General features: G+C 38.7%; 3 protein-coding genes across 3 annotated transcripts in view; 1 reads left to right on the top strand and 2 right to left on the bottom strand.

The window, feature by feature from the left end:
• jhy (junctional cadherin complex regulator) overlaps positions 1-3,359 on the bottom strand; it is a 75,913-nt gene extending 72,554 nt beyond the window's left edge. The window contains exon 1 of the mRNA XM_061961916.2: positions 3,316-3,359. The gene's annotated coding sequence lies outside the window, so the exon portion shown is untranslated. The remainder of the gene's footprint in view (positions 1-3,315) is intronic.
• A 344-nt stretch (positions 3,360-3,703) lies between these two features.
• Positions 3,704-8,432, bottom strand: hspa8 (heat shock protein 8). The gene is made up of 9 exons (XM_072913834.1): positions 8,291-8,432; positions 6,422-6,647; positions 6,097-6,302; positions 5,870-6,022; positions 5,160-5,715; positions 4,886-5,088; positions 4,511-4,709; positions 4,182-4,414; positions 3,704-4,106 (listed from the first exon to the last, which is right to left on the bottom strand). The coding sequence occupies exons 2-9, from the start codon at positions 6,624-6,626 to the stop codon at positions 3,891-3,893; spliced, it is 1,971 nt and encodes a 656-aa protein (XP_072769935.1). The 5' UTR covers positions 6,627-6,647; positions 8,291-8,432; the 3' UTR covers positions 3,704-3,890.
• LOC133607365 (zona pellucida-like domain-containing protein 1) overlaps positions 8,373-13,312 on the top strand; it is a 45,404-nt gene continuing 40,464 nt past the window's right edge. The window contains exon 1 of the mRNA XM_061961905.2: positions 8,373-8,414. Coding sequence (XP_061817889.2) covers positions 8,388-8,414 — 27 coding nt within the window. The 5' untranslated portion in view covers positions 8,373-8,387. The remainder of the gene's footprint in view (positions 8,415-13,312) is intronic.

Raw genomic sequence — 13,312 nt, 5'->3', positions numbered from 1 at the left:
CCTGAAGATCCTTCACTTTTTTTGAACATTTGTACATCCAACAATGGGTATGTGTAATATTTACATATACAGGTAAAAGCCAGTAAATTAGAATATTTTGAAAAACTTGATTTATTTCAGTAATTGCATTCAAAAGGTGTAACTTGTACATTATATTTATTCATTGCACACAGACTGATGCATTCAAATGTTTATTTCATTTAATTTTGATGATTTGAAGTGGCAACAAATGAAAATCCAAAATTCCGTGTGTCACAAAATTAGAATATTACTTAAGGCTAATACAAAAAAGGGATTTTTAGAAATGTTGGCCAACTGAAAAGTATGAAAATGAAAAATATGAGCATGTACAATACTCAATACTTGGTTGGAGCTCCTTTTGCCTCAATTACTGCGTTAATGCGGCGTGGCATGGAGTCGATGAGTTTCTGGCACTGCTCAGGTGTTATGAGAGCCCAGGTTCCTCTGATAGAGGCCTTCAACTCTTCTGCGTTTTTGGGTCTGGCATTCTGCATCTTCCTTTTCACAATACCCCACAGATTTTCTATGGGGCTAAGGTCAGGGGAGTTGGCGGGCCAATTTAGAACAGAAATACCATGGTCTGTAAACCAGGCACGGGTAGATTTTGCGCTGTGTGCAGGCGCCAAGTCCTGTTGGAACTTGAAATCTCCATCTCCATAGAGCAGGTCAGCAGCAGGAAGCATGAAGTGCTCTAAAACTTGCTGGTAGACGGCTGCGTTGACCCTGGATCTCAGGAAACAGAGTGGACCGACACCAGCAGATGACATGGCACCCCAAACCATCACTGATGGTGGAAACTTTACACTAGACTTCAGGCAACGTGGATCCTGTGCCTCTCCTGTCTTCCTCCAGACTCTGGGACCTCGATTTCCAAAGGAAATGCAAAATTTGCATGGTTGGGTGATGGTTTGGGGTGCCATGTCATCTGCTGGTGTCGGTCCACTCTGTTTCCTGAGATCCAGGGTCAACGCAGCCGTCTACCAGCAAGTTTTAGAGCACTTCATGCTTCCTGCTGCTGACCTGCTCTATGGAGATGGAGATTTCAAGTTCCAACAGGACTTGGCGCCTGCACACAGCGCAAAATCTACCCACGCCTGGTTTACGGACCATGGTATTTCTGTTCTAAATTGGCCCGCCAACTCCCCTGACCATAGCCCCATAGAAAATCTGTGGGGTATTGTGAAAAGGAAGATGCAGAATGCCAGACCCAAAAACGCAGAAGAGTTGAAGGCCACTATCAGAGCAACCTGGGCTCTCATAACACCTGAGCAGTGCCAGAAACTCATCGACTCCATGCCACGCCGCATTAACGCAGTAATTGAGGCAAAAGGAGCTCCAACCAAGTATTGAGTATTGTACATGCTCATATTTTTCATTTTCATACTTTTCAGTTGGCCAACATTTCTAAAAATCCCTTTTTTGTATTAGCCTTAAGTAATATTCTAATTTTGTGACACACGGAATTTTGGATTTTCATTTGTTGCCACTTCAAATCATCAAAATTAAATGAAATAAACATTTGAATGCATCAGTCTGTGTGCAATGAATAAATATAATGTACAAGTTACACCTTTTGAATGCAATTACTGAAATAAATCAAGTTTTTCAAAATATTCTAATTTACTGGCTTTTACCTGTATAACCTACTCAGTGGCCTAGTGGTTAGAGTGTCCGCCCTGAGATCGGTTCAAACCCCGGCCGAGTCATTCCAAAGACTATAAAAATGGGACCCATTACCTCCCTGCTTGGCACTCAGCATCAAGGGTTGGAATTGGGGGTTAAATCACCAAAAATGATTCCCGGGCGTGGCCACCGCTGCTGCCCACTGCTCCCCTCACCTCCCAGGGGGTGAACAAGGGGATGGGTCAAATACAGAGGACAAATTTCACCACACCTAGTGTGTGTGTGTGTGACAATAATTGGTACTTTAACTTTAACTAACTTTAATATATGAAACTATATTATAATCTACGCGTTGTTTTCAAACTTTAATGACCAATAATAACTTGCCATCCAATTGAATGACTTGTGCAATTAAATGCTACGTGTTTTCTTTTTTTATGTTGTCCTTGTAAAAATAAATAAGAGAACTATTTCAAAACCAGTTACAAAGTCTCCTAATTTAGCTGCTGACGTATGCTGTAACATATTGCGTCGTTTCTAGTTTCATTATTTTATCAAAGTTTGTATTAATCTACTTGCTACTTTACTGTTGATATCTGGTGACTTTCTGTTTCAACATCTATGACTGATTACGTATTTGATCACAACTGGAAAAAAACATGGTGGTCTAAAAATATAAATGTAATATTTGAATAATGTTCTTATTTCCTTGTGTAACATCCAAAATTTTGAACTAAATTAATTCAATGGTACAAAATAACTAATCATAAGCACAAACTATTTTTGACTGATTAAAAGTTCTGTAAACAATAAGAAAAAAACGACCGGAAAAATTATTGATATTGCACCGCGACCCCGTAAGGGACAAGCGGTAGAAAATGGATGGATGGATTGATCTAATCACTATAGCATTGACTATAAACTGATACTATACCTGGTATCGTTAGGTGATATTTTTTTTATCAATTTGACCACCCATTTTTTGCATTCAAGCGCTTTAGCATATGCCTCCTATGATGCATAGTGCAGCATAGCTATTCCTTGTACTTTAGTCCTCCAGTGATAAATATACTTGTAAGAACCTTGGTTTATTTACTACAAGGGAGGCAAGGATTAGTTAGCCGCTATTTCACTAGCAAGGACGGGACGCCACGGTGTGGGTCGACAGTCGTTCGCTTGTGGCAGTAAAAGTTGTAGGACACAGCATCAATGTGCCAACATGATACCACGTTATGGCGATAGACTTAAAAAAGCTCGATCGTCTGCCAAATGTACATAGTGCACAACCCTAATTTGAGAGTGTCTTAATGCTGATATGGTGAGGAAAGATACGTAGTGTGGCCTTTAAAAAAATAAGACGTCTCAGATACATATAGTATGAGACGCCTCAATTTGCCATTTACATCACATACCATACGGTATGCAATGATATTATATAATCGTAGGCCACTGGCGAAGTGATTGTTAGTTTTCACATGAGCATGTGGGGGAATACTTTACGTTTTAACGTGCTCAAAATGTCAAAAAATATGCATAAATTAAATGTACTTTCATGTCAGTTAGTTTACAGCAGTCATCTAAACAATTTTTCTTTACAAAACACTAAACTTATCTTATAGTGTGCACGTATCTAACAGTTTCGTATACAAGCGAAATAAGTGGAATACATACCTGCTCTCGTTTCACCGAAAATATGTAAGCCCGCGAAAAGATGGATTTTGCTTCGGCGATAATGCTGGAAACTACGAAAGCGACATACACTTTCTGATCATTACCCTCTATGACGTCAGTTACAACCATGTGTAGACGCCATAGTAACCCTAGACAACACAAACAAGACGCCCAATACGGTGCTTTCAATGTCCATCGTACATTTTAACTTCGTCTATCAGTTGTTTCTTACAACACTGTCATTGCTTGTTTCATATTCAGTTAAAAAAACTTGCAATAAAAATGCGTCAATATAAATCGAACTATACTTTGCATAAAGTATACACTCGTTGGGGGAAACTTGCTTTAGTGTAAAATGATCATTTGGGTTTCAATAAAACATTCAAAACAGGATTACAAGTTTTATTGTCAAGGAAATCTCCATGCACATTAAACACTATTGTGTCTTTCAGTAATCATGTTGCAAACCAAAACAAACCTGAACCCTAAATGTTAACAATTACACTCTTTAGCATGATGGGGCTATAAGAGGGCTGCTTTTTTCTTAAACATAGAATTAGCTCAGGATGGAATGTTTAGTCAACTTCCTCGATGGTTGGGCCAGAGGATCCACCACCACCACCACCACCACCACCAGGGGCAGCCCCACCGGCACCTGGAAATCCGCCGGGCATGCCTTCTGGCATGCCACCTGGCATGCCCCCAGCACTCTGATAGAGCTTGGTGATGATGGGGTTGCACACCTTCTCCAGTTCCTTCTGTTGGTGCTCATATTCGTCCTTTTCAGCAGTCTAGAAAAATATATAAAACCAGTGTTACGTGCATTGAACTCCTCAATACCGTTACATTTAAGAATTCCCATTTACCTGGTTCTTGTCAAGCCAGCTGATAACCTCATTGCATTTGTCCAATATATTTTTCTTGTCATCATCACTAATTTTGCCAGCAAGTTTTTCATCATCCACGGTTGACTTCATGTTGAAAGCATAAGATTCCAGGCCATTCTTAGAGGACACCTTGTCACGCTGGACATCGTCCTCTTCCTTGTACTTCTCAGCTTCACGAACCATGCGCTCAATATCGTCCTTACTGAGACGTCCTTTAAAAAAATAGACAAAAAATAGTATTAAGGCCTGCTTTTTTTCATTTTTATATCACCTTTTTAAAAAAGTAGCTAAATACACTAAAGCCATACCTTTGTCATTTGTGATGGTAATCTTATTCTCCTTGCCAGTGCTCTTGTCGACTGCAGAGACATTCATGATGCCGTTGGCATCAATATCGAATGTCACCTCAATCTGAGGAACACCACGGGGGGCTGGAGGGATGCCTGTCAGCTCAAACTTGCCCAACAAGTTATTATCTTTGGTCATGGCACGCTCACCTTCGTATACCTGTTGGTAGGTTAAACACTATTAACATGCTTGCAGCTATTTAACAATGTTGTAAACGTTTTGCATTTTGCTCAGAAGTCCAAGGAAGGACAAAACCATATTTGGTCTCACAACCTCTAGTGGAAACTACGAACAGCACAGCGGAATTTAACAAAATATGAATTAGTTACACTGACCTGAATGAGCACACCTGGCTGGTTGTCAGAGTAAGTGGTGAATGTTTGCGTCTGCTTTGTAGGAATGGTGGTGTTGCGCTTGATCAAGACTGTCATGACACCTCCTGCTGTCTCAATGCCCAGAGATAGAGGGGTGACATCCAGAAGCAGTAAGTCCTGGACATTCTCAGACTTGTCACCTGACAGGATGGCCGCCTGGACAGCTGTGAACACAAATTATTATTAGCTAACCCAAAATTGACCCCAGTGTGAATCTTAAGGCTCGGATACTTACCCGCGCCATAGGCAACAGCTTCGTCTGGGTTGATGCTCTTGTTCAGCTCTTTGCCATTGAAAAAGTCCTGGAGAAGCTTCTGGATCTTGGGGATGCGAGTGGAGCCACCAACCAAGACAATATCATGAATCAGCCCTTTGTCCATTTTAGCATCACGGAGTGATTTCTCCACTGGATCCAAAGTGCCACGGAAGAGGTCAGCATTAAGCTCCTCGAAGCGAGCTCGAGTGATGGAGGTATAGAAATCAACTCCCTCGTACAGGGAGTCGATTTCAATGCTGGCTTGAGTGCTGGAAGACAGGGTACGCTTCGCCCGCTCGCATGCTGTGCGAAGACGACGGACAGCCCTCTTGTTGTCACTAATGTCTTTCTTGTACTTGCGCTTGAATTCCGCAATGAAGTGGTTAACCATGCGGTTATCAAAGTCTTCCCCACCAAGATGAGTATCACCAGCAGTTGACTTGACCTCAAAGATTCCATCTTCAATTGTCAAAATGGACACATCGAAGGTGCCACCACCAAGGTCAAAGATGAGCACATTTCTTTCAGCTCCAACCTAAAATTAAATGGCACATTGACCAATGCAATTTAACAGTGTTTCTTATACATTTTTAATGTCATCTTAGTACCACCCAGCCCCGCCTCCCCATTAAGACATATAGATTGCTGTTTGACAATATCATCCACTGACAAAAACCAACACAACTTACTTTTTTGTCCAAACCATATGCAATAGCAGCTGCAGTTGGTTCGTTGATAATACGCAAAACATTTAGCCCAGAGATGGTACCAGCATCTTTTGTGGCCTGGCGCTGGGAATCGTTGAAGTAGGCAGGTACCGTAATTACAGCATTGTGAACAGACTGCAGGAAAAAAACAACATAAGTTACAATTTATGAAACAAACCAGCATTTTTATTCACATACAAAACCCTTACTTTTCCAAGATAAGCTTCAGCAATCTCCTTCATTTTTGTCAGCACCATTGATGAGATCTCCTCCGGGTAAAAGCATTTAGTCTCACCCTTGTATTCAACTTGAACCTTTGGGCGAGTGTTGTCATCAACAACAATGAAGGGCCAGTGTTTCATATCTGACTGTACAACAGACTCATCAAACCTGCGGCCAATCAATCGTTTAGCATCTGTAAAATGAAGATGGGGGTGAGGGGGAAAACTCATTTCTCACTCAAATACTGTTCCCCACCACCAGTGCACAATCAACAATCTTCCTCCTTTCCCATATGCAGTGGAGCACACTTACCAAAAACTGTATTGGTTGGGTTCATTGCCACCTGGTTTTTGGCTGCATCACCAATCAGCCTTTCGCTGTCAGTGAAGGCCACATAGCTTGGTGTTGTTCTGTTACCCTGGTCATTAGCAATGATTTCAACTTTCCCATGTTGGAAGACTCCAACACAAGAGTAAGTGGTCCCGAGATCGATACCAACTGCTGGTCCTTTAGACATTTTGTTCCGGTTATGATTTATCTGTGGAATAAATGCAACAAATTTAAAATGTATTAACCCATTGATTAATTTTTAAAAATGGGAATCATATTGCTGGTCCTTTAGACATTTTGTTCCGGTTATGATTTATCTGTGGAATAAATGCAACAAATTTAAAATGTATTAACCCATTGATTGATTATAAAAAATTGGGAATCATATTTTTCATGAAATGTATTGCCAGAGTGAACAGCCGAAAGAAAGCCACAACGGTTACAATCAAACCATTTAAAGTATTACAAACCGTGATGTACGATACAAAAGAGTTTCTTACCGATTCAATACAGTAAAATTTCTACTGTTATCAGCGATACTGATCTGATACTTGGTGCAAATATACCTGTGTATGGTAAAATTGAAAAAATTGTGTATATTAAGCGTTGCTGCTTCAACGCTTTAGACATAACTTTTGCACGATTTAGTTACTTTACACTGTTCCTGTTAATGACATACATTCTCAGATAACATCAACAGTATAGTTTGATAATTGTAAATTATATTTTGATTTGTGAATTATTAGAGCATAAAGATCTTGCATCAATATTTCAGTTTGGATCAGCACGTCTCAGTCAAACATGTTAACAGGGACAGCGTGGCGCAGTGGCAGAGTGGCCGTGCGCAACCCGAGGTCCCTGGTTCAATCCCCACCTAGTACCAACCTCGTCATGTCCGTTGTGTCCTGAGCAAGACACTTCACCCTTGCTCCTGATGGGTGCTGGTTAGCGCCTTGCATGGCAGCTCCCTCCATCAGTGTGTGAATGTGTGTGTGAATGGGTAAATGTGGAAGTAGTGTCAAAGCGCTTTGAGTACCTTGAAGGTAGAAAAGCGCTATACAAGTACAACCCATTTATCATTTCTCATTTAACAGTATTCTACAGTACAAAGCTTTTTACAGTACAAGGCTTTTCACCGAATACACTGTTGGAGTTTACATTATTCTTTATCTTTAATTACAGTTCTTTCTCTGGTTATCACAACATACAAAGCAGATAAATATTGGATCATAAAAGATTACACAATACACAATTACACATCACGTTTAAAACGGCCTTTTCAAAATGAAAACACACCAAAAGCGTTATTTCGTCCATGTTGAGAAATACCAAGTTTTCAGAGCATATTATGCAAAATGAGACTGTGTACAAAATGGTGACCAGGCCGCAGAGCCTTGTCCAATGATAGCACGACGCAAAGTATATGGCAACATGAAGCTAATGCTTGACAAAGAAAGGGTACAATAATTCGCCTTTAGAACGCAAATACATGTTTTAATACAGGCCTAGTCCAATTGTACCCAATGTTAAACGGCAGAAAGCGCGTCCCATTTCCGCCGCTGAAAAAAACGGAAGTGGTCCGTTAGCTTGGCGCTGTTCTTGGAGGTACTGTTCTAGAACGTTCTGTGCGCCGGATCAAGCCTTCCACTCCCACCCGGTGATTAGTTCCTGCTAGCCTAGGATGGTTTTACTTGAACATTTAGCCAGCAGTCTAGGCAATTTTGGACAAGCGTGACATTTACTCGGATTTACTCAAACATTTTACATACAACGCTCACAAAATAATCCTCAACTGGAGCGGTATGGCGAGGCATTTCTAATCAGAATCTCGGTGAATTCACATTTACTTACCGAAGTCGTGAATGTGGTGTGTTTTTACAAGGAGGACGGGATGGGACACCGGAGAGGCGGCTTGTCCTTGGCGACTTATTAAGGAAAAGGAGCGAAGATGGGACCAGACCAGTTTTATATCAGGGTAAGAGCAGCCAATCAGACTCAAGGCTTTTGACGTGACCTTAGCGTACAGCCAATGGCTATATTGTGACGTAACAATGAGAGTGACCGCTTCCTATGTGACGTTTGTTGTCAACCAACGTTTACCCGCGTGGCTTTAAACAATAGCCCATCTTTTTTTTAAGCCATCGTGCGGGGAAATACCGAACAAAATATTCTAGAATTGAGAAATATTTAAATAAGATATTTTGATTTTCCCTACACAGAAAATCTTGTTTAAATATTCTGCAGCATCCCAAGGGTGCCTTTTTTAAGAATTGAAAGTTGAATAATGCTTGTTTTTAGAATAAAATACGTATTTCTTTCTTAAAACTCCTGCTAATTTCTAGATATATAAATCCTAATTAAATATGTTTTATCAAATAAAATTAACTAGCTGCATGGACAGATATTTTCACTATTTTCTTTCTTTTTGTCTTACTTTTAAACAAAATGCAGAGGTATGGTGTCAGAGGTCTTGCTCATGATTGGTTGAAAAGTTATCTTGGTGGCAGAGAACAGTATGTACATATGAACAATGTAGATTCAGATAAAAAGATTACAACACATGGAGTACCCCAAGGTTCTGTACTGGGACCAAAAATTTTTTTATTGTATATTAATGATATCTGTAAAATCTTTAAAAAAAAAACTCAACTGTATTCTCTTTGCTGATGATACAAGTCTGTACTGTTCTGGGCAAGACCTTGGCCAACTCCTAGAGACTGTAGAGCAGGGGTCCCCAAACTACAGCCCGCGGGCCGGATCCGGCCCCCCAGCATCCAAAATCCGGCCCAGAGGAAATCCCAAGTTTAATTTTTTTAAATTTTTTTAAATTTATTTATTTTTTTAATCTTTCCTTTCTAATCCATGCTCTACCGCTTGTTACTCTTGGTGTCTCCTAGCCGCTCAGGCAAATCATATTGTCTAAAAATGAATTTTCCCATCGATAACGTGACAATGTTAAATGTTGATGAACATCAATGTTAAATGACAAAACGGATTATAAAGACAATGTATATAGGTATATATAGATATATATACCTATATACCAATTTTTTTTAACCCAATGCGGCCCCCGAGTCAAAAAGAGTGAACTCCACATACTAAAGCAATGGTTTGATGCCAATAAACTATCAATCAACCTAAATAAAACAAAATATATAATTTTTGGAAATAGGAAAAATAACATACAGTGTCATATAAGAATTGATGATATGGAGATAGAAAGGGAGTATTCAACAACATTTTTGGGAATCTATATAGATGATAAATTAAATTGGAAACTGTACATAAATATACTTAAGACAAAGATGGCAAAAATCATTGCTATGTTACATAAAATTAAAAACTCTGTAAATCAAAAGGCTCTAAACATGTTATATAATTAATTCGTACTCCCATATCTTAATTATTGTGTTGAAATCTGGGGTAACAATTACAAATCAAACATCAATTCTACGTTTTTACTTCAAAAGAAAGCGATTAGAATTGTAAATTATGCGGATTATCATGATCATACCAATGCTTTGTTTATTAAATTAAAAACATTAAAACTGCACGAACTTGTTGACCTCAACACTGCTATTGTGACGTACAAAGCTTATAACCACATGCTGCCTCGGTGTCTACAGGAGAGGTTCAAACCTAGGGAGAGTCCCTATGACCTCAGAGGTTCAGCTGTCTTTCAGAAAGCAAACATAAGAACAAGCTTAAAAAGTGGATGTGTTTCTGTCAGGGGGGTTCAACTGTGGAACAGCTTGGATGATTCCTGAAAATGTTCCAGTTCCATTCACACATTTAAAAAAACTTTAAGACCAATGTCGTGGAAAAATATATCACTCTTGAATCCAAACAGTAGTTTATGATCAATGTTAATTAAAAACTAAATGTGGGATATAAATATAATGGAAGTGTAATTGTTTGTATATAGCAGAGGTGTGGACTCGAGTCACATGACTTGGACTCGAGTCAGACTCGAGTCATGAATTTGATGACTTTAGACTCGACTTGACAAAATGTAAAAAGACTTGCAACTCGACTTAGACTTTAACATCAATGACTTGTGACTTCACTTGGACTTGAGCCTTTTGAATTGACATGACTTGACATGACTTGCTACTTTGCCCAAAACCCAAAGATGAAAAAGTTATTCGGGAGCGCTCCGTATTTTTCATTGTGTACTTGTCTATCAGCGTTGCGTGTGTCAGCTGGTGTGGTCTCAGTACAACAGCCAATCAAATTAGATCTACTTTGTTTTCATCACACAGCATTCATCCAATCAAATTGCAGGACAACCAACAAAGAAGACATGTCCAAACCACACGCCAGTGAACAAAAAATGATACCTAAAATAATTTTGTTTGGGTATAAAAATTACGAGGTGGTCAACACAAAACGGTTTGCAGTATGCAACACATGCGGTTCGAAAATTACTGATGGAGAGGCAACAACTTCCAACTTCGTCCGGCATTTGAAGTTGCACAAAGAACGGTAAGTTTTGAATGTAAGATAACGTTTATTGGCTAAGTAACGTGACTTTTATTTGCTGTGTAGTTAAATCAGTGAGGCTGTAAACTCACTGCTAACGTTATAACGTTATTGCAAACACGGGAATCTGTTGCAGTTCACTACCTTATTCATACTTTTTGTTCAGTGATTTTTTTTAAGCAGGGTTACGTTAGTCAATATATCACACGTAACGTTAGACGGCGGTCAGCAGCACCGCGTATTTTAGCCACCTAAAAAAAGACAAAAATAGTCAAATAAAGGTCAGTTAAAATGTATACTATATTATGAATATGTGTACCGTTTTAGCTAGCTTTCTGACATACTGTTGGTTGTTTACCTCAGTGGTCCCCAACCACCGGGCCGCGGCCCGGTACTGGTCCGTGGATCGATTGGTATCGGGCCGCACAAGAAATCTTTTTTTTTTTTTTTCTTTTTTTAATTAAATCAACATAAAAAACACAAGATACACTTACAAGTAGTGCACCAACCCAAAACAACTCTCTCCCCCCTTTTGTTCTGGGCATTGAACATGAAGACTCTTCCTTCACTGTTCCGAGTGGCCATGAGAGTCTTGGGAGTGCCTGCCTCCAGTGCTCCAGTGGAGCGAGTTTTCAGCCATGGTGGCATCATACTACGCCCCCATCGTGCACAAATGACTGACAGACTCTTGGCTAATTTGGTCTTTTGCAAATGCAATGCAGCATAGGGCCCTGACATATAAAAAGTACAACTTTTTTGTTATGTTCACGTATATGTCATGTTTTTTCAATGTTAACACTTTTGTACAAATAAGTACATTTGCACTTTATTTTTCAATGTGTTTGTTCTGTAAAGGAATGAGTTAATGTTTAAAATGACCGGTTAATAGTGCTATTATAAAGTGCAATGTCAGCACAATTTTCTTTCCTGCAATTTAAAATGCACTTGTTTTAATAAATAAATACAGCGTTTGAAAAGCATACACAATCTGTGTTAATATATTAGTCTGTGGTTAAAAGGACTTGAAAGGACTCGAAACTCAAAATACAGGACTTAGGACTTGACTTGAGACTTTCCAGTCTTGACTTTGGACTTGACTCGGGGCTTGCCTGTCTTGACTCGGGACTTGACTCTGACTTGAGGGCAAAGACTTGAGACTTACTTGTGACTTGCAAAACAATGACTTGGTCCCACCTCTGGTATATAGTATATATATGAAATTTCATTTTTTTTTTTGGAAGCTCATCTCGTACTTGACTTTGTTTATAGGGTTAGGCGCAATAAGTGTTCAACTTCAGCCTAAACCCTTTCGGTCTGCAACATTTTTTATTTATTTATGAATGTACATCTGTTTGTTTATGTAAAACTGTTTGTTTATTTTGTTGACCATTGACCGTAGAAATAATAATAAACTAAACTAAACTCTTATATATGTTTTCATATCTTTTTTGTAGTGTAGGGGGTGTCCAAAGCAGGGGGGCTCTTTGCGGCCTGCAGAAAATATTTTAAATGCCTAAAATAAATAAAAGACATTAAAACCTGGAGTTAAAGAGTAAATAGGTGTAAAGTAACGGAAACAGTTGAAATGTTGACACTGAAAACTAGGGATGCATGATGGATTTTTTTAAAGACGATACTGATATAGATATGAATGAAATTAGCAAAAATGCTAGCATAAAACGTTAGCATACTAATATAGAAGAAGTAGTGTTGTCCTGATACCAATATTTTGGTACCGGTACCAAAATTATTTAGGTACTTTTCTAAATAAAGGGGACCACAAAAAATTGCATTATTGGCTTTATTTTAACAAAACATCTTAAGGTACATTAAACATGTTTCTTATTGCAAGTTTGTCCTTAAATAAAATAGTGAACGTTTATACGTTGTTTTTTTTACGTATTTAGTAGTAAGTAAACAAACAAAGGCTCCTAATTTAGTATCCTGACATATGCAGTAACATATTGTGTAATTTTCCATTCTATTATTTTGACAAAATTATTAAGGGCGAGTGGTAGAAAATGAATTGTTAATATACTTGTTCATTTACGGTTAATATCTGCTTACTTTCTCTTTTAACATGTTCTATCTACACTTCTGTTAAAATGTAATAATCATTTATTCTTCTGTTGTTCGGATGCTTTACATTAGTTTTGGATGATACCACAAATTTGGGTATCAATCCGATACCAAGTATTTACAGTATCATACATAGGTCATATTCAAAGTCCTTATGTGTCCGGGGACATATTTCCTGAGTTTATAAACATAATATAAATTTTTAAAAATTCAAAAGAAAATGTTGTGATGCCAAAAAATATCGACATAATCATAGTAGTATCGAGTAGATACGCTATTGTAGTTGGTATCATTACAGTGGATGTTAGGTGT

This window comes from Nerophis lumbriciformis, linkage group LG09 (genome assembly GCF_033978685.3).
Source record: "Nerophis lumbriciformis linkage group LG09, RoL_Nlum_v2.1, whole genome shotgun sequence".
Classification (NCBI taxonomy): Eukaryota; Metazoa; Chordata; class Actinopteri; order Syngnathiformes; family Syngnathidae; genus Nerophis; species Nerophis lumbriciformis.
The sequence above is the reverse complement of the archived record's forward strand: the minus strand, read 5'-3'. Positions and strand labels throughout refer to the sequence as shown.